Raw genomic sequence first — 21615 nt, forward strand, 5'->3', positions numbered from 1 at the left:
AACACAAAGGCGGGCGCGTGCTTGTAGAGAAGAAATACGAAAAAGTCGGATATGGTAAATCTCAGTTTATCAGAAGCGAAAGTACTTTTCAGACATGTATTTTGTGAGGGCTTTTGTGAAGTCCCTTTTTTTTAGACCAAACTGTAAACGTGAACCAACATTACGAATGAGAGACCGAACTCCTCGCAAAAAATAGGAGACCTAACTCCAACCTCTATATCTAATATTATATATCTAATATTAAAGAGCGGATGAACCGTTAGGGTTATTTTGCAAAAGGATCCTTCAACTTTTTAGTAATCAACCTGCAGTTCAAATTTTGAAGGGAGGGGAGCTCGGGTGGAAAAGGAGGGAAAGAAGGGGTGCAAAAAGATCCCTCAACTTTTTAGTAATCAACCTGCAGTCCAAATTTTGAAGAGAGGGGAGCTCGGGTGGAAAAAGGAGGGAAAGAAGGGGGTTAAGGTGAAAAATGCTTCTCCGTTCGAGACAAGATAAAATTGCAATTATAGGACGCGAAACATTGCGCTTCACTATTATAGGACTCCAAACATCGATTTCGTTAAAACGACCCTTAAAACGTTGGCACTTTGGTCTTCTTAATCACTTTTCTCAACTAAAATACATGTATTTTGCCATATGACAACGCCGTGCCCGGGCGCCGCGGCCCTGTGCGCCCGTTGGACGGCGCGGTTCCTGGCGGGGGCGCTCCTCGACCTCGCCCTCGCCTGGGCCTACCTTTGCCTCGCCGTGCTCGCTGCCGCCTTCACTCGCGCCCTCACCCTCCTCCGTCTCCCGCTCGCCTGCACCTGCGTGCGCCCGCACCTTCCTACCTCCTCGACTTCCTCGCCCGCTACCCGCCCCGCGCCCTCGCATCCACGCCGCCCTCTGCGTCTGCTTCCCCTTTCCCCTTCGCTGGCCCCCCCACCACCGACCACCCGGAGGAGGAAGCCGCGGAGGAGGAGATGGAACGGGCCGCCGCCGGTGCGGAGGAGGAGGCCGAGGCGCGTGCGGAGTTGCAGCGAGAGCTCGAGAAGGAGCGCAGCGCCGCGGCGTCGGTGGCCGAGGAGGCCATGGCCATGATCCTACGCCTGCAGAAGGACAAGTCCACGCTCGAGATCGAGGCCCACCAGCAGCACCGCACCGCCAACGAGCGCTACGCCTTCTACGAGGACGAGGTCGAGGAGCTCAGGGACATCATCCTTAGAAGGGCACTACGGTCACATCATGGCAAAATACATGTATTTTAGTTGAGAAAAGTGATTAAAAAGACCAAATGTCATGTATAATAAAGTGCCAACGTTTTAAGAGTCGTTTTAGCGAAGTTGATGTTTAGAGTCGTGTAATAGCGAAGTGAAATGTTCGCGTCCTATAATTGCAATTTTCTCTCAAAACAGGGAGGCGAACGACGGCGGCCGGCGCGGCGCAACAGCGAGCCAGCGCTGGGAGAAGAGGGACACGGCTGGCGCGGCGGCGGGCGGCAGGAGGCGGAACACCTCCATCCTAAAATCGGTGGCTACCCTGTGCTCTCGGCGAGCTCGGACGGCCGCGGCAATAGCGACCCCGTCAGTGCCGGTGACCTACTGCCTCCGCCTCGCGGCCTCATCTCCCTCAACCACCGCCCCTCTGCCTAAGCCCAATCTCGCATCGCCCCCGACCCGCTCGCTAGCCATGGACGACGGCAGCGGCAGCGGCCAGCTCTTCTCCGTTGACCCCTTGGAGCGCCAGGCCGCACGAGGCCACGGCGTCGTCACCTCCATGGCCGCCGGCAGCGACGTAATCATCCTCGGCACCTCCATGGCTCGGAGCCTTCATGGGGAGAGTAAGAGGGATGTGCCAGTCGGTAACTCGGTGCTGGTGATGTATAGTGCGGAGAATTGGGGCGTGCACGTAGGGTGTCTGAGAAAATGAGGCAGCGGGACTTGGGCACATGGAACTCGATGATTTTTGGGTGTTGCCGGTCCGATGAATGGGAGGAGGAGGCACGGAGGCTGCTTGATGATATGAGGAGTGAAGGTACAGAGCCTGGGGTTGTTACGTGGAATACATTGATTTCGAGCTATGCAAGGTCTAGGGATCTTGATGTGGCCATGGAGCTACTGGAGCAGATGGAGGAGTCTGGAGTTGCTCTGGATGTTGTCACCTGGACTAGCCTTGTGTCTGGGTTTGTCCACAGTGATAAGGGGATGAGGCATTTCAGTGTTTCATCCGTATGCGTCTTGCTGGAGTCGAACCAAATGGTATGACAATTGCAAGTGCCATCTCAGCTTGTGCAAGTTTGAGGTTACGCAGTCAGGGAATGGAGCTCCAATGCCATGCAATTAAGGGGGTGTTTGGATGCGGGGTACTAAACTTTAGGAGGGGTCACATCGGATGTTCGGATGCTAATTAGGAGGACTAAACATGAGCTAATTATAAAACTAAGTGTAGAACCCCTATACTAATTCGCAAGACGAATCTATTAAGCCTAATTAATCCATCATTAGCAAATGGTTACTGTAGCACCACATTGTCAAATCATGGACTAATTAGGCTTAATAGATTCATCTCGCGAATTAGACTCCATCTGTGTAATTAGTTTTGTAATTAGACTATATTTAATACTCCTAATTAGTATCAAACATCCGATGTGACGGGTACTAAAATTTATGGGGGTGTATCCATACACCCCCTAAGGTTGGGAGTGTGAACAATGTGCTCTCGGGGAACTTCTTGGTTGACATGTATGCGAAATGTGGAGAAGTTGTTGCTGCTATGAGAATATTTAATGAGATACGTGAAAATGGTATCTTCTCCTGGAATTCAATGGTTGCAGGGTATGCACAAGCAGGCTATCGTGGCAAAGCATACGAGCTTTTCTGTAAGGAGAGCCTTGGTGTTCGGCTCAATGTGATTATTTGGAATATAATGATCTCAGGATACATACGAAATAGGTGGGTGGTGCGCCTGGGTGTGGGACGTGCACCTGGAGGGGTCCATGGGTGTGGATTTGGCGGCGAATTGAAGGGAGGGACTAACGGGAGCAGAAGCGGGTGACGGTATGTTTAGCACCGCCGCCGACGACGAGGAGGAGGAGGAAGAAGGTGGGGAGGGAAGGAGGATATTCCTTTTGAGATGTATTAAAAAAACACACTAATAAAAAAAAATTCACCATAGCAACGCACGGTTATCTTACTAACATAGTGTGAAGCGAAACTAACATATAAGGAACAAACGAATAATAACATGAGAGCAAGTAAGGACCTGTAGCAATGTACGGATATTTCTGCTAGTAATCTATCAAATAAATAATTATTACTTTTGCAACTTCTTTAAAACATCAATAGCTTACTGACACAAATGAATGTTTTAAAGCTGTCTTAAAGCTTGATCATTTTGCGTACGTCTGTCTCTCTCTACCCTAAAGCCCAAACCGGGATAAAAAGAAATGGGCTTTGCGTGTTCTAGAGCCCAGTTGCTCGAGCGCCGAGCACCAAAACGGCCCAAGACACACGCCTAACCCCCACTCCCTTCTTCCTCCTTCCCCAGACTCCGCCCCCTCCGCTCCTTCCACCTCTTCTCCCCACCTGCACGCCGAGACCCACCACTTCGGAGGAGCAGCCGCCGCCTCGCCTCGCCTCGCCGCCGCCGCCGCCGCCGCCGCTCTCGCTGACATCTCCCTCGTGTCGTCTCTGGATTTTCACCCGAGGCCCTTCCAGATTTCTCGGACAAGAAAAGGAGGCTCCTTGACTTGATCAGTTCTGGGGAGGAGCGGGATGGGGAGGCGATGGTGGTGAGGAGATAAGGGGTCGCAGAGATACAGGGCGATGGGGAGCTGCGCGGGAGAGGAGGAGGAGTGGCCCGGCGGCGTGACGGGGGCGGACGCCGAGGTCGGGGCGCTCGTCTGGGTGCGCCGCCGCAACGGATCCTGGTGGCCGGGCCGGATCCTCGGCATGGATGAGCTGCCCGAGAACACCGTCATCCCTCCGCGCTCCGCTGGCACGCCCATCAAGCTACTCGGCCGCCCCGACGGCAGCATGTCCGTACAATACCCCAACCCTCCCCTGCTGTCCCCTGTAATGACTTTGTTATGTTCTTTTCTTTTTCCTGTGCCTGTGTTGATTCTACTGCGGCGGTTTGTCTTGGCCTTATGGTCATCGGATCATTGGCCCTCTCATGTTGTGTTCACTCCCAAGTTTGGCAGAGAACTATCTTTCTTTTTGTGCCTCTTGATTTAGGTAGAATGGGAACTTGGAAAGGGAGGGCACTGCATATGTTTGATTGTGACTTCGCGCCGTCTGGATATTTATGGCTACCTCAAGCTCTTCAAAGTTGTTGAGTTGTTTTTGTTTGATGTTTTGCATCCACAGCTTAGAGATAGTGGTGCTTACAGTTAGATGTAGATGTTCTTGTGACACATAGTTGATAGCATCAATAGAATGCATCTCTCAACCCCTATTTTCCTCAGTTATGTGAACCTAAAAAGTGGGATACTGGGATAGGTATCAGAAGTAGTTAGGTGATAAGCTTATTTCTATGTTTACTAGGGGGCAAAAAAGGGCATGAATTTCAGAAAATAAGAGATGGATTGAAATTGCGTGCACAGTGATTGATGTTTTCTTGGCGTCTTTTTGATCTATGAACATACTCTCATTGTATTTTGTGTAGCTCTAAAATTGTGTTGATACTAAGAAAATGTCTACTTGAAATTGGATTTTGAGACTTTTCTTCAGTTTAGTGATATGATCATTTGAAGTTGTATTCCTATTTTAAGCTTCAGTATTTTCTTTTAACTTCTAAAGCGAGTGCAAAATTAATGTTTATCACTCTTCTGTGTCTTTCAGATACTCTTTCTTATTTGTAGCACTGAATTTTTACTAAATTATAGCCTGTATTAGTCTGAAATGTCTGCCTTACTTGCTCTGTTGGACTTTGCCACAGTGACTGGTATAATCTCGAGAAGTCTAAACGTGTGAAGTCATTTCGTTGTGGAGAATATGATGAATGTATACAAAAAGCAAAGGCTCTAGCTCGCCATCAAAAGAAGACACAGACTGAAGGGAGGTATGTTCGCCGAGAGGATGCCATTATCCATGCCCTTGAAATTGAAAGGTCCCGTTTTCCAAATAACTATGATGATGATCTTGAAGAGGACACCGATGATGATGTTTGTGCATCCCAGAATATCTATTCTGCAAAATCTAAAAACATAAATGGGTTCAACAAAAGATCTTCTCGTGGCGCAAGGAGTATGTATGATATAGAAGAAAGTTCAGCTCAAGATATGTCTCAAGCCTTGACAGTGTATAAAAAGCCACAGAATTTATCCTCTTCAAGTACTAGGTATGCATCATCAAAAAAGAAGAAGCGTAAAGGACGTAAGAATTTCGAGGATGATACAGTTCAAGGATTCCAGCGTATGAGAGATCTTAGGGAGATTGGAACAAAGAATGTTACCAAGCAGAAGTCTGGTGCGGGCATCTTTTCCGATGTACCTCTTCTTGAAAGTGGACCAAGCTTTGGCTATGATTTGTCCAGTACTAATGGGATAAAAAAGGGCAAGCAATCTCATTCATCCATAAAAAAGAAACGATCCAATATCGGGCAATCCTATGAAAATTCGAGGAAGAAAGATAGGCATCGTCCTCTGTCGAAGTTATGTGAAGATCCAGAAGCGTCTGGAACATATTATCACTGGGACCCTTCAGGCCAGTCTTCTAGCCAGTACCCAGGAGGCCAGATGCCCAATATGTTTGAACCAAGTAGGGCAAAAACTATTTTTTCAACTGATGTAAATAACTGTTCCTACAGCTCAGGCACTTCAAGTTTGGAGACATTATTAGATACATCACACAACAATCACAAAGGTTCTGCCATCTCTGATGGTGATAAATTTTTTGATGATGTTCTGGAGGAAGGTAAAGTCACAATGCCATGTTTTCTGTTTTTTGGATGCACTATATTTTTTCCTTTTTTGGGTGAAAAATTTAAGCAAACCTTATCTGCTGTGACTAATTAGACAGGTCAGGTAAATGAATGCACACAAGAACAGTATTTGTGCATGTAATGTCATTATGCTCCATGCTTTGCAATTCAGAAGGCCATGTGCTGTTAGACAAATGAGTACTCATTGGCAAGTACAACAGAGTTCTTTTAGGTTTGTAGCCTACATATATGATTAGTAATCCCATTTAGGGCCTGTTTGGAATGATCTAGGAAAAATTTGGGATTTAATTCCTATTTCTACTAAATTCTAATGATTTACTTCCTAAAACACCCTTTTCGAACAGGGCCTTTAAGTGCAGTTTATTATTCATTTTTCATCCAATTTCGATGCAAGTTTGACATTCAGATGGATGGAACTGTTACTCTATGATCTGATTTTATCACTCTGAAGTCTGAACTACTATATTGAGCGTGTTGCCTAATCTTTTGAACTGGTTTTTCTTTCTCCAGGTCATGTTGATACTTATGGATCTTGTACGTCCATAAAGGATCAGATTTCAGAGCCGATTAATCAAACTACTGACTGTGGCATAGTTGGTACATCTTCAACTCGGCATCATAGAAGTTCCAAGAAGAAAAACATAAGCTCTTTTGCTCAGATACCTGAAGAAAGCCGCATGAAGGATAATAATTCGCTGCTAAAGCAGTATGAAGGGACAATAAAATTGGATGGTGGTGTCTTTAGGCCTACTGAACTTGAGGATAGTATACGACATGCAACTCCTGAGCATGAAGAATCCTCTGAAACTATAAGCAACCATTCAAACTCTGAGAAGGGCACAGCATCATTACCATATTATGTTCCACTGCAAGTACTACCACCGCTTGAACCGCAGCCTGATCTGAAACCTCCAAGATGCCCTGTAACGAGGCCGCCAACCAAGAGAGCGCGTGCAGACCATAGATTATATGATGTTGAGCTGACTGTCCGAAGAAGCCAGAGGGGTCATCCCGTGCCCCTTGTTTCCCTCATGAGTAAATGGACAGGTAAACAAATTGTTGGGTACCCTGTCACTGTGGAGGTTTTGGAGGATAGTCGTCCCGCAGCAAGTAGAGATGAGCACTGCCCAGCAATGAGCAGTCTCGACTCCTTACTGAAGAGCAGAGTTACAGAACCACGGCAAGCAAGATCTTCAAATGCATCACGATCAAAATCTAAGTCTAGTTGTCGGAAAAAGGCCTCGGAGCATGATTTGGACAAGTCCTGGCGGCCCCATGCCAAGAAACCAGCATCTTCACCGAGGAAAATGCGGAGGCTCTCATCTTTTGCTGGCAGCCGGAGGGAGAGCGGAGACAGGAAGCCTGTGGTCGTGAAAACTGGTGGACCTACTGTTGCATGCGTTCCACTTCGACTCGTCTTCAGTAGGATCAACGAAGCACTAAGCTTCTCAGTGAGGCAAGAAAACCCCACCTGAAGATGTGGTGGGCAGGAGAGCACCTTTGCATGGCAGGGATAGTATGTGGGCAGGCATATACATTTGCTAGGTTTTCTTTTGTACATTAGTTACCCTATAATCTAAAATCTGAATGCCTGGCATGTTTACATCAGTATCATGTCTTTTGTAATCTGTAAACGCGATAGGTGGTTATTACTTACCCTCCTGGAGATTCAGGTGGAAGAGCCTATGTTGGGAGGAAATAAGGGGAATCAGTTGCTGCGGTTTCTCCTGACGGTGGAAGAGAAATGGCAGCAGCCCAGGTTCGCTATACATCTTATAGAGTTCCATATTATATATATATACACACACATATGTGCCAGCAGCATTGGTCGCTGCACATAATCTGTCGTTGCAACGCTAGCATGGCTTTGAGCAACTGCATACAGCCTTGCCTTGAAACGTGCTGATGCAGGTATTCCAGTGTAATGCTTGGATGTGCTAATTCTGCAACATCTAGTTTATCGCATCGCAGCTTAGGGCAAACATACTTTTACAGCTGCTTATGCTGTTCTTATGCGGAGCCAGTAACTTGTATGTACTCCTAATTCTGAATATGCTGAATACGGTCATGTTCTACTACCTGATACTGATTGGATCAGTCGCGTCGATTCTGGCCAGAAGGCACGAAACAATCATGTTCTACTACCTGATACTGATTGGATCAGTCGCGTAGATTCTGACCAGAAGGCACGAAACAATCGTTTTGTCCATCGAGTAACCCTGACAACATTTGCCAGGATGGTGCATTTAACAATTTGCTTTCCCAGTTTCTAAGAAAATCACTTCCACACTGAATATGAACAGGCAGTAAGAACACATCATCTGCTTAAATGTGTTGCAGTCAGGAGACAGACTTTCAATATCCAACATATAACACGAGTTTTTCGATAGTGATAAGACTTAATTTACAGGGATAGAGCAACCAATTTAAGTTTTGCTTGCTGCACAATCACACTACTGCGATCTAGATAGACGATCAAGAGCAGCAGCTGCTTTGCTGAGCAACAGGCTGACCCCGCATTTGCACTGTTGCAGGCCTGCTAGCACCACTTGCAGCCGGCTGACTTGCCATCCTATTCAAGAAAAAAGGAGAGCAAATATCACTTAGTTGCTGCCATATAGAGGTGAACAATAGCAAAAAAAGCAGCAGCTTATCATCTGGACTCCCAGAGGAAGGGGGCTTCATCCTTTCATGGATCCAATGCCTTGGAGTCTAAAAGGTGAAGCATGTTGTTACCTGTTCTTTATCTCTCCTGCCATGGTCATGAATGCCTTCTCCACATTTGTTGCATCCTTGGCACTAGTCTCCAGGAACGGTATCCCGATCTCATCAGCAAGGGCCTGCAGTGGGGAGTAGTAACATATGCAGCCATTTTAACCATCTTCCAAACTGAACATCATATATGCACAAGGTAATTGATGCACAGATATATTACCTTGCCAGCCTCATAAGAAACTACTCTGCTCTCAGCCAGGTCGCACTTGTTCCCCACCAAAAGCTTGTTCACATTTTCACTGGCATACCTGTCAATTTCATTCAGCCACTGCTTGACATTGTTGAAGCTCTCCTGGTCAGTCACATCATACACGACCTATGGAAAATACAACTGTTAATACAAGACACAATATTAACCTAGATGAGATAATAACAGATACAAAGAAAGAAAGCTCACAATGATGCCATGAGCTCCACGGTAGTAGCTGCTTGTGATGGTCCTAAAGCGCTCTTGGCCAGCAGTATCCCACTAAATCAGAAGAATGTGTGAAAACATCAGCCGGAGCTTCAAACTGCTATTAACTATACAACCTGTACTAGAATCTGCTACTTACAATCTGCAACTTTATTGTCTTCCCATCTTGCTCAACAGTGCGGATTTTCTAGCAAGTCAAAGAAAGGTGAAAAAATGGTCATACAGCCTAGCCATACAGGAGAAACAAGGCCATTGGCACACTACAAAGGGCAGCTTTGTTTGATCTCATTGAGAAACCAACTTACAAAATCAACACCAATCGTACTGATATAGCTCTCCAGGTATGAATCATCCTGATATAAGAAAGACCCACATTAAAAAAGATGTTCGTGATAACGATTAGAAAGTATGTGCATCATAGAAAATACAGCCATCTTTAAACACCATTCTACAAAGGGTACTGTATTGGATGCCCTAATGGCTCCGTTTGATACAGGGACATATTGAGGTTTGAGAGTAAGTAAAATGGAAACCCAAGCAGAAAGGCGATTTATATGCTAGGCTCTGCATCCTTTGCAATTTTACACTTCAAAGTTTAATGAAATAACACCCTTGAGGTAACTTCTTGAAAATTGATTACAAAAAATGATTCCAATGTTGTCCCTAAAAGCCACCCTAGACAGACCAATATTAGATGACTGTTCTTTTTGTGCTCTCTGTTCTTGATTTATTGGTATTACCATATCAGAAACATGATGCCTTTTTATGTCATAACTGCATTGCTTATTTTTACTCCTTTCTAGTCTGAAATGGCATTTCTTCCAGTAAGTTATTCAGTTTGGATTGCCAAGCATACGCTAAGTGCTATAGCAGTAAACCATCCATACCATGTCAATAACAATGTGACACTTGTTAGTTCATGACTAATCTAACATGCCTTGGAGAACACAAATGACTTTTGCCTATTGATTTAGGCACCTTTTTATCCTACCTGGTACAATATCTACTTTCGGAAGCAAATGCATACTCCTACTGGGGTGCTGTCATGTGAGATGCATACAAACTAAATGAAAGAAAACTCTCTAAGACAAGCAGATACTTTTCTTAGTGTGCCATCAACTTGTCATAGGGGATGCACTCAAACTAAACAAAAGAACCATTCCTCCAAGGCATACTCTACTAAAGAACAACTGTTTGCTCATATCTGGAGGAAGGGGAAGAGGGGAAGATAAGGACCCTCACCGCAAACCTCAGCAGCAGGCAAGACTTCCCGACGCCCGAGTCCCCGATGAGGAGCAGCTTGAAGAGGTAGTCACTGCACGATAACAAGAGAAATCCTGTCACGCGATGGCCCAAGCATCTTGTATTTTCGTCAACATCATCGCGCACATAGACACAAATTAACACATGCTATGAACTAACTTTGCGCACATATCTGCTACATCATAGCATAGAATAAAACAAAACAATCCTAGCTCCCAAAGCCCCGAGCACACGGGTAGTAGGAGAGCAATCGGACCGAACGGGTGCGCCACGAATCTAGCTCGCACCTAGGCTAGCGGGAACGGAAGTACGGAAAAACCAACCATCTGCTATTTCTGGCATGGAGCCCGACGAAGCTATGACTACCAGACTACCAGCACCAAGCTAGGGACGCGGTAACTACCAGGTAAACGCGCTAGGGGAGGGAGGACCCCCCTAAACCCCCACGATCGGTGCCCGAATCGGCGGCCAAACGAACCGCCCGCGCGGCCGGCGGCGAGATCGGGCGCCCCCCGGGCATCAGCAGGCGCGTCCCTCGACAACAAAGCTCTAGATTCCACGAATCCGCCACCGACCGAATCGGAAGCTGCAGCGCGATTAGAGGAGGGGGGAGGGGCCGAGGAGGGGGACTTACTACTCGGGGTTCATGGCGGCGGACGGGACGGGGCGACTCCTGCTCTCTGGGGGAGGCGACGACCGCGGAGGAGGAAAGGCGAGGAGTTGGGGGAGACGAGCACGGGACGGCGGAAAGAGAGAGAGAGAGAGAGAGAGAGAGAGAGAGGCGATGGGAAAGAAAGGAATAGGAAAGGGTTGTCGAGTGGGGCACGCCTCCGTCGCGTCTGCGTGCGCCAACCTACTTTGCCTGCCAGCCCGGTCCAGCAGCGCGTCCAGGCCAGCGACGCCACGATCGCGCCAGTGCGCCACCCGCACCGGCGGCACCGGGTCGCAGTCTGGTCGGTCATATCTGGTGGTGTTCGGGGTCTCCGCCCGGTGGGGTCGCTAGGGGTTGGGCGGTTTGTCGGTTCAGCTGGGCCTCCGCTCAATCGGGCGGGTGAATGCAGATGGGCCATGGGCCAAGGCACCAACATTTACAAACACGTCGTTGTACGCTCTTCAATTTCCTCCTAGCATATCCAAAGAACGTATGTGCGTGCACGTGTGGTGTGCGTGACGTGCGTGCAAGTTGTACCTTCTTAAAAAATGAGAGGGACGTGCTAAGTTAGAAGAAGAATTCTCAGTATGTTTTGAACTGAATTTTTATTACGGACCGGAATACGCGCCGGCCCGCAGCGGCCCTCCCTTTCCCTTTTCGTTCGTTAGGGAAATCACACCTGCGAGCGCCACACGTGCGGGTTGGGGGATTCCGGGGCAATTCCTGGGGTCTCGTCATCCCCTCCGCCGACCTTGTCGATCTGCACCTCCCGTCATCGTTCTAAACTTGCCCCCGTTTGTGACCTCACCCATCTGCGTCTCTCGCAGTCGCCCCAATCCAATCTGCGCCTCCAACTCTTCACTTCCATCTCTGCCTCTGGCTCTCGCCGCCGCCATCTTGCCTCCCGCCGTCCCAAAACTGATCGATGGCTGCATCCAACATCTACCTAGCCGCGGATAGCATATCATCCCCTAGCTATTGTTGAGGAGGTAAAATGGCTGCGACCTTGCTGTAATTTACTGATTGATGTTGTGATTCACCTCCTACGAATGATGTGTTGCGATTTAACTTTAGAGTTTGTGGCAATTTGTGCTTTGTTATTGTGGCAACAACATTTGTTATTTGTGCTTCTGATCCTGACACTAAACACAAAAATAAAAAATGGCTAGGTTTCTTTGTTTGGTGTTTGTGTGCAACTTATGCTTCGTTATTGTGGCAAAACAGCATATGTTATCTGTGCTTGTGATCCTAAAAACACAAAAATCAGGCTGAGTGTTTTTTACACACTGTTAGTTAACATCTTTATTTTTCTGTAGCAATATGCATGTTGTAATCCCCTATTCCTAGCACCAAAACAATGCTGTTATTAATGAAAAAGATTTTGGTTTTTTTAGGTTGAAGATGCCGTTTAGGGGTCTATTTGACCTAAATTTAGAGCCAGTTGACGCTGTTGACATTCCAGAGACAGGATGTGTGGGGCGGCGTGAACTTACTGGTAGGGTCAAGTTTGTTGACATTGTGCCTACTCCAGGTGCTGCATTACTGCAGAATGGTGGTGATCCCCTTGTGAATAGCAAATTAGGTCCTCAAGTTAGTTCTGATCTTGCTGATATAGCATTACAGTCAGTAGCTGCTACAACTGCTACTGGTGTTGATGTTGAAGATTGTGTAGATGTTCTGTCTACTCAAGCTGCCCCATTGTTACAGATTGTTAGTAATCCTCCTTTGTCCAGCAGCAACTTGGGTACTCATCATCATCAGTAGCAACTTGGCCCCGGAGTACTACAGCTTGTTAGTAAAGTGAATGATCGGAATTTAGAGAGGATAGAGAAAGATAGTAAATTTTTAATCCTCCTTTGTTCAGTAGCAACTTGGGTACCCATCATCATCAGCAACAACTTGACCTCGGAGCATTGCAAGCTGAGTCTGACGGTGTAACAGTACCTACAGCTGCTACATCCACTTTTGGAGTTGATGTTGAGGATAGTGTTGAGGTTCTATCTACTCCACAAGAGCCCTTTGTTGGCATGACCTTCAACAGTTCAGATGCTACCAGGAATTATTACAATTCTATGCTAGGCATACCGGATTCTCCATTAGGATTGACACATCCCATGAGTCGAAAAAGAGTCAGGACAAAACAAAATTCATATTTGTGTTCTAAAGAGCTAGGGTTAACAAAAAGGAAAAAGTTGCTGTTGATGGCCCTATTACGGAGAAAAAGGTAGTGAGGGAAAGACGTAGAGATTATGTTGATAGGACGTGTTGTCCTACTCGCAGGATTGTGAGGAGGACATCCCAAAATCAGTGGGAGGTTGTTCATTTTGAAAAAGAACACAATCATGATCGTGTGAGGAAATTCTTGCTCACAAAATACCTGAACTCCCACAGAGACATACCGGGCAAGGAAAATGAGTTCATCAACCTACTCCATGCCTGCAACATTACAACTACACGAGCTTATCAAATAATGGGTGAGCTGTATGGTAGCATTGCACATTGCCCATACACAGAGGGTGACACGAAGAATCTGCGTGTCGAGTACCGTGCTGAGAACAAAGGCAAATATATGAAGGCCACACTTGAATATTTTGAGGAGTTGAAGAAGGAAGATCCAAACTTCTATTACGGTTACACCCTTGATTGTCGGTGTTTAAACCCGGCAACCTACCAAGGGAGTACCTAAGGTAAAATTTTGGTTGATGGGTGTCATCGAAATTAGGAACTCGATGGTGTACGTAGGCACGCGATTTAGACAAGTTCGAGCTGCTAGATCGCGTAATACCCTATGTCCTGTGTGTAGCTTGCTTGTATTGGATTGAACTTGTCTGGAGGGCCCTTGCCTACCCTTATATGTTGGAGGAGCGGGTTACAGGTCGGTTGTCTTATAAGAGTACTAGTCGGATTCGACCAGAGAATTCTATTCCGACTAGGAAGAGTAGTTTCCTTGTCCTCGATAGTCCCTTGGACTCCATGTAGACTACACCGTCCTGCATCATAGCTTCTATGTCTGATATGTCTCGGTGTACAGTCTCATATGTGGATCTATCCAAACCTTCTGCTGGGCTCATAGATGTATGTACGACAAGCCCCCGAGTACATTTTAGTCAAATGCAACAGTCTCAAGTACCTTCGTAGACTTAGTCCGACTAGTTTCTGGTGCTCTTCTGAGTACTTCTGACACGGCTGAGTCTTCAAGTACTCGAGTACTATCATGCAGCTGAAATGTGCTCAAGCCTCATCTGACTTTGTATTTGGAATATTTGCCTTCAAATCTTTATATGAAAGTGCGATGAAAATCGCACTCCATGTGGAGTAGCCTCCAAGTCTTAGGTTGAATCGAAGAATCAGGCTGAGGGTTAATCAACATTTGCTCTATCTTTGTCTTGATTTTGAAGAAAAAGAAATTTTTAGCCAATGGGCACGATGTACGTAGCCCCCGAGCCGTTAAACTACTTGTTTCAAGAGGTATATGGGTCATTCAAAAGTCACCGTGACCTTTCAGCTTCCATATTGTTTGTTGCAAAATATCTTGTGATAGATGGTTAGGTCCAAAATTATTGCCGTTATGCAAAAACACCGATCCCTTACCCCTATTAACTTTGCCGCTGTTATAAAAGAATGGGGAAAATTACTCCTCCGTTCACACTGTTATTTTGCATCTGCTATTTGCTTATGAAAAAACCCTATTTCCTGAGCGCTGCCGCAATCCAATCTCAGAGTGCTAGCGCTGCCCCTCCCTTCCACCAAGCCCCCGAGTGCACTTGCATTAGTAGACTCGCGAGGATCATCATGGGGAAGAAAGCCGCTGGTTCCAAGGGTGCTGAGGGTTCCAAGAAGGGATCTCGAAAGGGGAAGGAGCCCCAACTGCCACCATCGAAGTACGAAAAGACTGACCAGACTGCATCACCAAACCAAACCATGGCATGGAAGAGGTCCACCATGAATGAGGTGGAGATCCTCGAGCTGGTGGCAGCGAAGTTGTTGAAAGATCAGGCGACCATGGGCTGGAGGAGTGCCTATGGTAATGTGTGGCCTTTTGAATCTCATCCCAATGAGATGGTAACTTTCAGGCTTTTCGTTGAGCGTGGTTTTGCTATGCCCACTTCTAATTTTTATTAGAGGTCTGCTAGAGTACTACCATGTGCAACATGTCCATCTGAATCCCAATAGCATCCTTCACATTAGCATCTTCGTGCATCTGTGTGAAGATTTCTTGGAGATCCAGCCCCACTTCAACTTGTTCCGAAAATTTTTCCGTGTCAAGCCACAACCTAGCATGGATCATACCGAGGTAGTCGGGGGCGTCGGTATCCAGATCTAGGAGAGTAGTCAGTATCTAGACTACGAAACCATTGATTCATATTCCGGGTGGAAGGAGAAATGGTTTTATGTTGAGAATCATGAGCCGCAATTGCCCAAAGTTACTGGCCACCGCCCAGATTGTAACAACAGATGGATTGATTAGCCAACAACTGGGGAGAGTATGCAAGTGCCTGAACTTTTTGCCAGGCTCGTCGAGCTAAAAAGAAAAGGACTGACAGGCGTTGTAGTGACTGCCAATTTCTTGAAAAGACGGATACAACCGGTGTAGCTTCATCACACTTGGGGTTATGAGTACTCGGGCTTGAATGATCCGTCGAGGATATCGCCTGAGGACATTTTCGTCGATGGGGGTGTTGGTGAAATTGAACTGGATGTTCAAAAACGTCGAGGCCATCCCCCAGGTAGTTGAAGAATTCGATGCCTTCAACAAGTCGAGAGAAGTAAGTACTCGTAGCCATAGCTTCCAATTATCTATGCTTTCTTGATCTATTTCACCAACTTATTCTCCTTTTGCCCAGGAGGATGTACTCATGTTCTTTTCGCCTCGACGCTTCTTGCTCCGAGGTGTAGAGTAGTCTCAGGGCTATTCACACACGCTTTGCGTGATATTGTAAAAGTCTAGGACTTCTGTTGTAACTGCTTGTAGTCGTTGTTGAGCATACTGTTGTTGCCCTGACTTCTTTAAGCGGTGGCATTGATGTACCTTATGAATCCTGGAGCTGCAAAATTCATTAATACGGAATGTGTTGGGATACGAGGTAGGCTACACTAGCGCAAATCAAAATTTTCTACCGCGTAAACCAGGAAAACTGCCGTATAAGGATCACGGGATTACCACTCGACGCACTACTGGTGCGGAAGATGTAGATTCGCGTCGATGTAGCGAAGTCGATCAACGTAGTCGTACGTAGTCGATCACGTTGATGTCCAGCAGCTCCTCAGCCGCTCGTCCACGTGCAGCAAGATCGCCCTCGTGCCGTGGCTCGTCGTCGGCTCATCGGCGGCTCGTCCAAGTGCTGCAGGCACAACACCTCCAAGGTATCCACACGTGCAGGGAGGAAGCGTCGCAAGCCGGACTGCTAGATCCGCGAGTTGCAACAGGCGAGGGCGTGGGAGGCGCGGCAGATGTGTTTCGCCAAAAAGGTGTAAACCCTAGGGCACCCCCACCCCTCTATTTATAGAGGTTCCTAACGGGCCTCTGGGTCCGAGGCCCATTAGTACTTCTAAACCTAATCCAACTCGGATCACATCCGAATTGGGCTTCCAGCCCCTTAAGTGTGTGACCCTATGGGTTCGGATACATATAGACATGGCCCGAGTACTCTTACTCGGCCCAATAGTCGGTAGCAGCCTCTAGCAAGACGTGCCAACTCCTATATGCACACGAAGATCATATCAGACGAACCATCACAACATTATATACATGCTATTCCCTTTGCCTCACAATATTTGGTCTAGCTTCAAGCCGACCGCTCTTTCTCGATTCTGTGATTCAGAATCCCTTTGTAGGTCAACTCTTAACCGTACGCAGCATGGCCATGCATTTTCGGATCCGATCACTCGAGGGGCCCAGAGATATCACTCTCAATTAGAGAGGGGCAAATCCCATCTTGATTGACCATGTCTCACAGTATGCTTCTTGACAAACCCGAAAGCTACCTTTATAACTACCCTGTTACGGCGTAGTGTTTGATAGCCCCTAAGAAGGTCGATCCACATCTTGAATACATGCGACAATCTCAGGTCTAAGGACAAAGCGTATATGTTGTTTAAAGAGAGAACTACTTCTCGTGTTGGGTCAGTCCTAGCACATGTCTCCACATGTGCCCACATTATTAGTTCAACATCTCCATGTCCATGACTTGTGAAACATAGTCATCAACTAATACATGTGCTAGTCTAATATTCATGTGTGTCCTCACATGAACTCCGACTAGGGACAACTTTAGAATAACCATACAAGTAAAGAGTTTCACACACCATTCATATAATTGCAAATCAATTCAAGTAGTCTTTAATGGATATTCAAGGAACACAATATAAATCATGGATACAAATGGAATATCATCATCTCTATGATTGCCTCTAGGGCATACCTCCAACAGAATGTCCTCAAGACAAAATTGTCAAATAATAAGTAGTCGAAATGAGTAGTTTATGTACTCTTAGACAACTTGGCAGGTCTTGCGTTGCTAGTACATTTTGTGAACCGCCAGGTGAGTTGAATAACTCGTGTGGATTTGTAATTATAAGTTGCACTGGGGTGTTATGGCTCGGAAAGCTCAATGGCTTATAAGATGTTGCTGACCCACTTTTGCGAGCCGCGTTTGAGGCGAGGACAAGTAGTCGAATGTTCGTTGAAAAATAATTGCATTAACATGCTGAAAAACTTACAATGTGGGCCAGTGGCCTATTTGGAGTGCCCCGTAGTCTTCTGACTAGGGTTAGAAACAACAGAGATTCTCGATGTTCCACGAGTTCTCGACGTCTTCACTGGAGAGGTGTTTTAACCTGTACGATCCTGGACTTGTGACCTTGGATATGATGTATAGTTCTTCCCATGGTGAATTAAGCTTGTGCAACCCCTTGGTGTCTTGAATACGATTGAGGAGCATATCCCCTATGCTGAAAGAGCGTTCTTTGATGTTTCGATCATGATAGCGGCGGACTGGACGAGTGCTGCACAGCTTATCTTGTGGACTGGACGAGTGCTGCACAGCGTGATTCTTCGTGGCTGTCTATACCCAGACGCCTTGTTTTCTCTGCTGCCCCTTCGTCGTATTGCTTGACGACTAGGGATTTCCACGTAACGTCAGCAGGGAGGATAGCTTCTAATCGTAAACCAGGAAGTAGGACGATTGCCCCATGGGCTTGCACAGTTGAGTACGTAGCCCCCAGAGGATGTTGGGTAGCTCTTTGAGCCACTTGCCTCCTTTGGTGTTGCCAATGTCTGTAATCTTTTCTTTAGTGCTTCCCCATTGGTGCGCTCGACTTGGCCATTGGCCCTAGGATGAGCCATGGAGACGTAACGGATGTCAATGCCGCTATTTTCACAGTACTCCTAGAACTCATGGTTGTTGAAGTTGGAACCTAGGTCTGTGATGATTCGGTTGGGGAATCCATAGCGGTGGATGATCTCGTCGAGGAAGTAGAGTACTCTATTTTCCTTGGGGTAGGTTACTATTTTCACCTCTATCCACTTAGTGAACTTATCGATGGCTACCGGTACTCGATTGAATCCTCCGGGTGTCGTTGGAAGTGGACTAATCATGTCGAGCCCCCAGCATGCAAAGGGCCATGTTGGAGGTATGGTAATAAGCTTGTAGGCAGGGACATACTGCTGTTTGGCAAAGAATTGGCAACCCTGGCATCGACGGACTAGTTCCTTAGCGTCTGCTAGGGCGGTTGGCTAGTAGAACACTGCTCTGAAAGCTTTGCCCATGATCATGCGTGAAGATGCGTGGTTGCCGCAGATTCCTTTATGTATCTCCTCTAGTATGTCCTTGCCGTCTTCTCGTGTGACACATTTCATAAGTACTCGGGATGATGCGCCTCGTCTATAGAGCTTGTCTTCGACTAGGACATAGTTCTTGCTTCATCGTAGGACCTGCTCTGCTCTGCCTGCGGCTTTTCTGAGGGTAGTTTTTGCTCTTTTATGTAGTCGATGAATAGATTTCTCCAATCCATGTCAATCATCATTACCTCCCGAACTGGTGCCTCAGGACCTCGATTGGTGGTTGTAGCAGGTGCCGACTCTGCTATGGATGGCTTGCGGAGTTCGTGGATGAAGACTCCTGCTGGTACTTGAGCACGGGTTGAACCCATTTTGGACAAGACATCTATGGCGATGTTGTTGTCGCGGACTACATGGTGAAACTCCAAGCTCGAAAATTTGTTTTCATGCTTGCGTACTTCTTTGCAATACGCGTCCATATTCTCCTTGTTGTGATCCCACTCGTTATTGACTTGGTTGATGACTACTAGTGAGTCGCCGTAGACTAGCAACCTTTTGATTCCTAGTGATACCGCCAGGTGGAGCCCGTGCAGTAACGCTTTGTACTCTACTTCGTTATTGGATGCCTCCCAGAAGATCTAAAGAACATATTTGAGTTGCTCGCCTTTGGGTAATATCAAGAGTACTCCTGCACCGGTACCTTCGAGCTTGAGTGACCCGTCAAAATACATCACCCAATGCTTTGGGCGCTCTACCAGCGTTGGTAGTTGATTTTCCCACCACTTTGCCATGAAGTCGACTAGAGCTTGGGATTTGATCATGGTTCTTGGCTTGAATTCGAGGGACATCACTCCGAGTTCTACTGCCCATTTTGAGATCCTACCTGTAGCGTCTCAATTGTGGAGAATCTCGCCCAGGGGGAAGTCGGTGATAACGGAGATCATGTGTTCCTGGAAGTAGTGCCGCAGCTTCCGTGAGGTAAGTAGCATGGCATACAGCAATTTCAGGATCTCTCGACTACTATTGCCGTGCTTACGACATGATTAGTTGCGGCGATATATAGCAGCACGTCTTCATTAGGAGTGGGTGCCATGAGATCGGTGGTTTTGATAAGAAATCCTTCAATTGCAGTAGGGCTTTGTCTGCCTCCTTGGTCCATTAAAACTTGTCTTGCCACTTGAATAGTTTGAAATAGGAAAGGCCTCGTTCTCCAAGCCTTGAAATAAATCTGTTGAGGGCCGCCATGCACCCAATCAGCTTCTGAACGTCCTTGATATCGGATGGAGCTTGCATATCGATGATGGCGGATATCTTCTCAGGGTTTGCTTCAATGCCTCTATGACTGATGATGAACCCGAGTAGTTTTCCAAATGGTATGCCAAAGACGCACTTCGTTGGGTTGAGCTTCCACCGGAAAGTCCGCAGATTGACGAAGGTTTCTTCCAAGTCGGCGATGAGGTCATCTGGATCTCTGGTTTGACTACCACGTCGTCCACGTAAGTCTCAACATTGCGGTGTAGCTGTTTCTCAAAGCACATTTGCATTGCGCGTTGGTAGGTGGCATCTGCGTTCTTCAACCCGAAGGACATCGTCGTGTAACAGAAAGCTCCGTAAGGGGTGATAAATGCGGTCTTGGCCTGATCTTCTTCCTTGAGAGCTATCTGGTGGTACCTTGAGTAGCAATCTAGTAAACAGAGTAGTGCACATCCAGCTGTGGAGTCGACGACTTGGTCGATCCTCGGGAGCCCGAAAGGGTCCTTTGGACAATGCTTGTTGAGATCTGTATAGTCAACGCACATCCTCCATTCGTTGTTGTTCTTCTTCTGAATCATGATGGGATTGGCGAGCCACTCAGGATGGAAGACTTCTTTGATGAAACCTACCGCAAGTAGTTTTGCCAACTCTTTCTTGATGGCTTCTCTTTTGTCCTGGGTGAATTGTCGTAGTCGTTGTCTCTTTGGAGTAGCTTTAGGATCTACATTAAGTGAGTGCTTGATCAGCTCCTAGGGCACGCCTGGCATGTCTGCTAGTTTTCATGCGAAAATGTCCCAGTTAGCCCAAAGGAAATTGACAAGCGCACTTTCCTATTTAGCATCCAGCCCTGTGCTAATCAGGGCGGTCTTGGAGGTGTCACCGGTTTCGAGGTTGATGGCTTTGGAGTCCATGTCATTTGCCGGCTTGACCTTGGTAGCTCCTGACTTATTCTTTGGAATTTCGAGTTCTGTAGGGGAGAGCTTCTTTGAAGCGGCGAAGACTTGTTGTATTGAATTGGGTACTTGAGTAGTCGTGGACAATTCGACGGCTTCGGTGTCACACTTGTATGATTTCTTCAAGTCTTCGCGGAGGGAGAGGACTCTCTTAGGTCCCAGCATCTTGAGTATTAAGTACACATAATGCGGGATGGCCATGAACTTGGGCAATGCTGGCCTTCCAAGGATGGCGTGATGAGAAGTCTCAAAGTCTGCCACCTTGAACCGGATGTACTCGGTCCGGTAGTGCTTCTTGGTCCCAAAGGTAACTAGTAGGACTACTTGTCCAAGAGGTATAGCTGCGTTGCTTGGGACAATCCTGTAGAATGGAGAGCTCGTCGGGGTAAGCATTTCTATGATGTTGAGGCCCATCTTCTTTAAAGTCTTGGTGAGCAGACGTTGAGACCACTACCGCCATCGATGAGTACCTTGGTAAGTCTGGAGCCAGCAACACCTAGGTCCAGGACGAGAGGGAATCATCCCGATTCTGAGAAATTTGTCCACTGATCCTTCCTGGAGAAGGTAATTGGCATCTCAGACCACTTAAGAGGTGCTGGGA

The 21615-nt window shown here is 46.9% G+C and overlaps 3 protein-coding genes across 3 annotated transcripts; 1 reads left to right on the forward strand and 2 right to left on the reverse strand.

Moving 5' to 3' along the window:
- Nucleotides 1-3501: 3501 nt before the first annotated feature.
- LOC117856710 (uncharacterized protein At1g51745) lies at nt 3502-7691 on the forward strand. Its single transcript, XM_034739083.2, has 3 exons — nt 3502-4015; nt 4918-5894; nt 6433-7691. Exons 1-3 carry the CDS (start codon nt 3804-3806, stop codon nt 7395-7397), a joined length of 2154 nt encoding a protein of 717 aa, XP_034594974.1. The 5' UTR covers nt 3502-3803; the 3' UTR covers nt 7398-7691.
- Nucleotides 7692-8218: 527 nt separating this feature from the next.
- LOC117856711 (ras-related protein RIC1) lies at nt 8219-11172 on the reverse strand. The gene is made up of 8 exons (XM_034739084.2): nt 11010-11172; nt 10355-10427; nt 9418-9465; nt 9252-9299; nt 9095-9166; nt 8858-9013; nt 8659-8762; nt 8219-8494 (listed from the first exon to the last, which is right to left on the reverse strand). The coding sequence occupies exons 1-8, from the start codon at nt 11021-11023 to the stop codon at nt 8398-8400; spliced, it is 612 nt and encodes a 203-aa protein (XP_034594975.1). The 5' UTR covers nt 11024-11172; the 3' UTR covers nt 8219-8397.
- Nucleotides 11173-20891: 9719 nt separating this feature from the next.
- On the reverse strand, nt 20892-21428 carry LOC117856344 (uncharacterized). Its single transcript, XM_034738729.1, has one exon. The coding sequence runs from the start codon at nt 21426-21428 to the stop codon at nt 20892-20894; it is 537 nt and encodes a 178-aa protein (XP_034594620.1).
- Between the last annotated feature and the right edge of the window lie 187 nt (nt 21429-21615).

This window comes from Setaria viridis, chromosome 5 (genome assembly GCF_005286985.2).
Source record: "Setaria viridis chromosome 5, Setaria_viridis_v4.0, whole genome shotgun sequence".
Taxonomy (NCBI): Eukaryota; Viridiplantae; Streptophyta; class Magnoliopsida; order Poales; family Poaceae; genus Setaria; species Setaria viridis.

What these genes read in the sequence shown, in the direction of transcription:
- LOC117856710 (XM_034739083.2), top strand. Translation starts at nt 3,804, where the DNA reads ATGGGGAGCTGCGCGGGAGAGGAGGAGGAGTGGCCCGGCGGCGTGACG. An exon ending in GGCCGCCCCGACGGCAGCAT is followed by an intron (nt 4,016 to 4,917) that starts GTCCGTACAATA and finishes ACTTTGCCACAG; the next exon opens with TGACTGGTATAATCTCGAGA. An exon ending in TGATGATGTTCTGGAGGAAG is followed by an intron (nt 5,895 to 6,432) that starts GTAAAGTCACAA and finishes TTCTTTCTCCAG; the next exon opens with GTCATGTTGATACTTATGGA.
- LOC117856711 (XM_034739084.2), bottom strand. An exon ending in AGACAATAAAGTTGCAGATT is followed by an intron (nt 9,167 to 9,251) that starts GTAAGTAGCAGA and finishes CTTCTGATTTAG; the next exon opens with TGGGATACTGCTGGCCAAGA. An exon ending in GTGGAGCTCATGGCATCATT is followed by an intron (nt 9,014 to 9,094) that starts GTGAGCTTTCTT and finishes TATTTTCCATAG; the next exon opens with GTCGTGTATGATGTGACTGA.
- LOC117856344 (XM_034738729.1), bottom strand. Translation starts at nt 21,428, where the DNA reads ATGGGCCTCAACATCATAGAAATGCTTACCCCGACGAGCTCTCCATTC.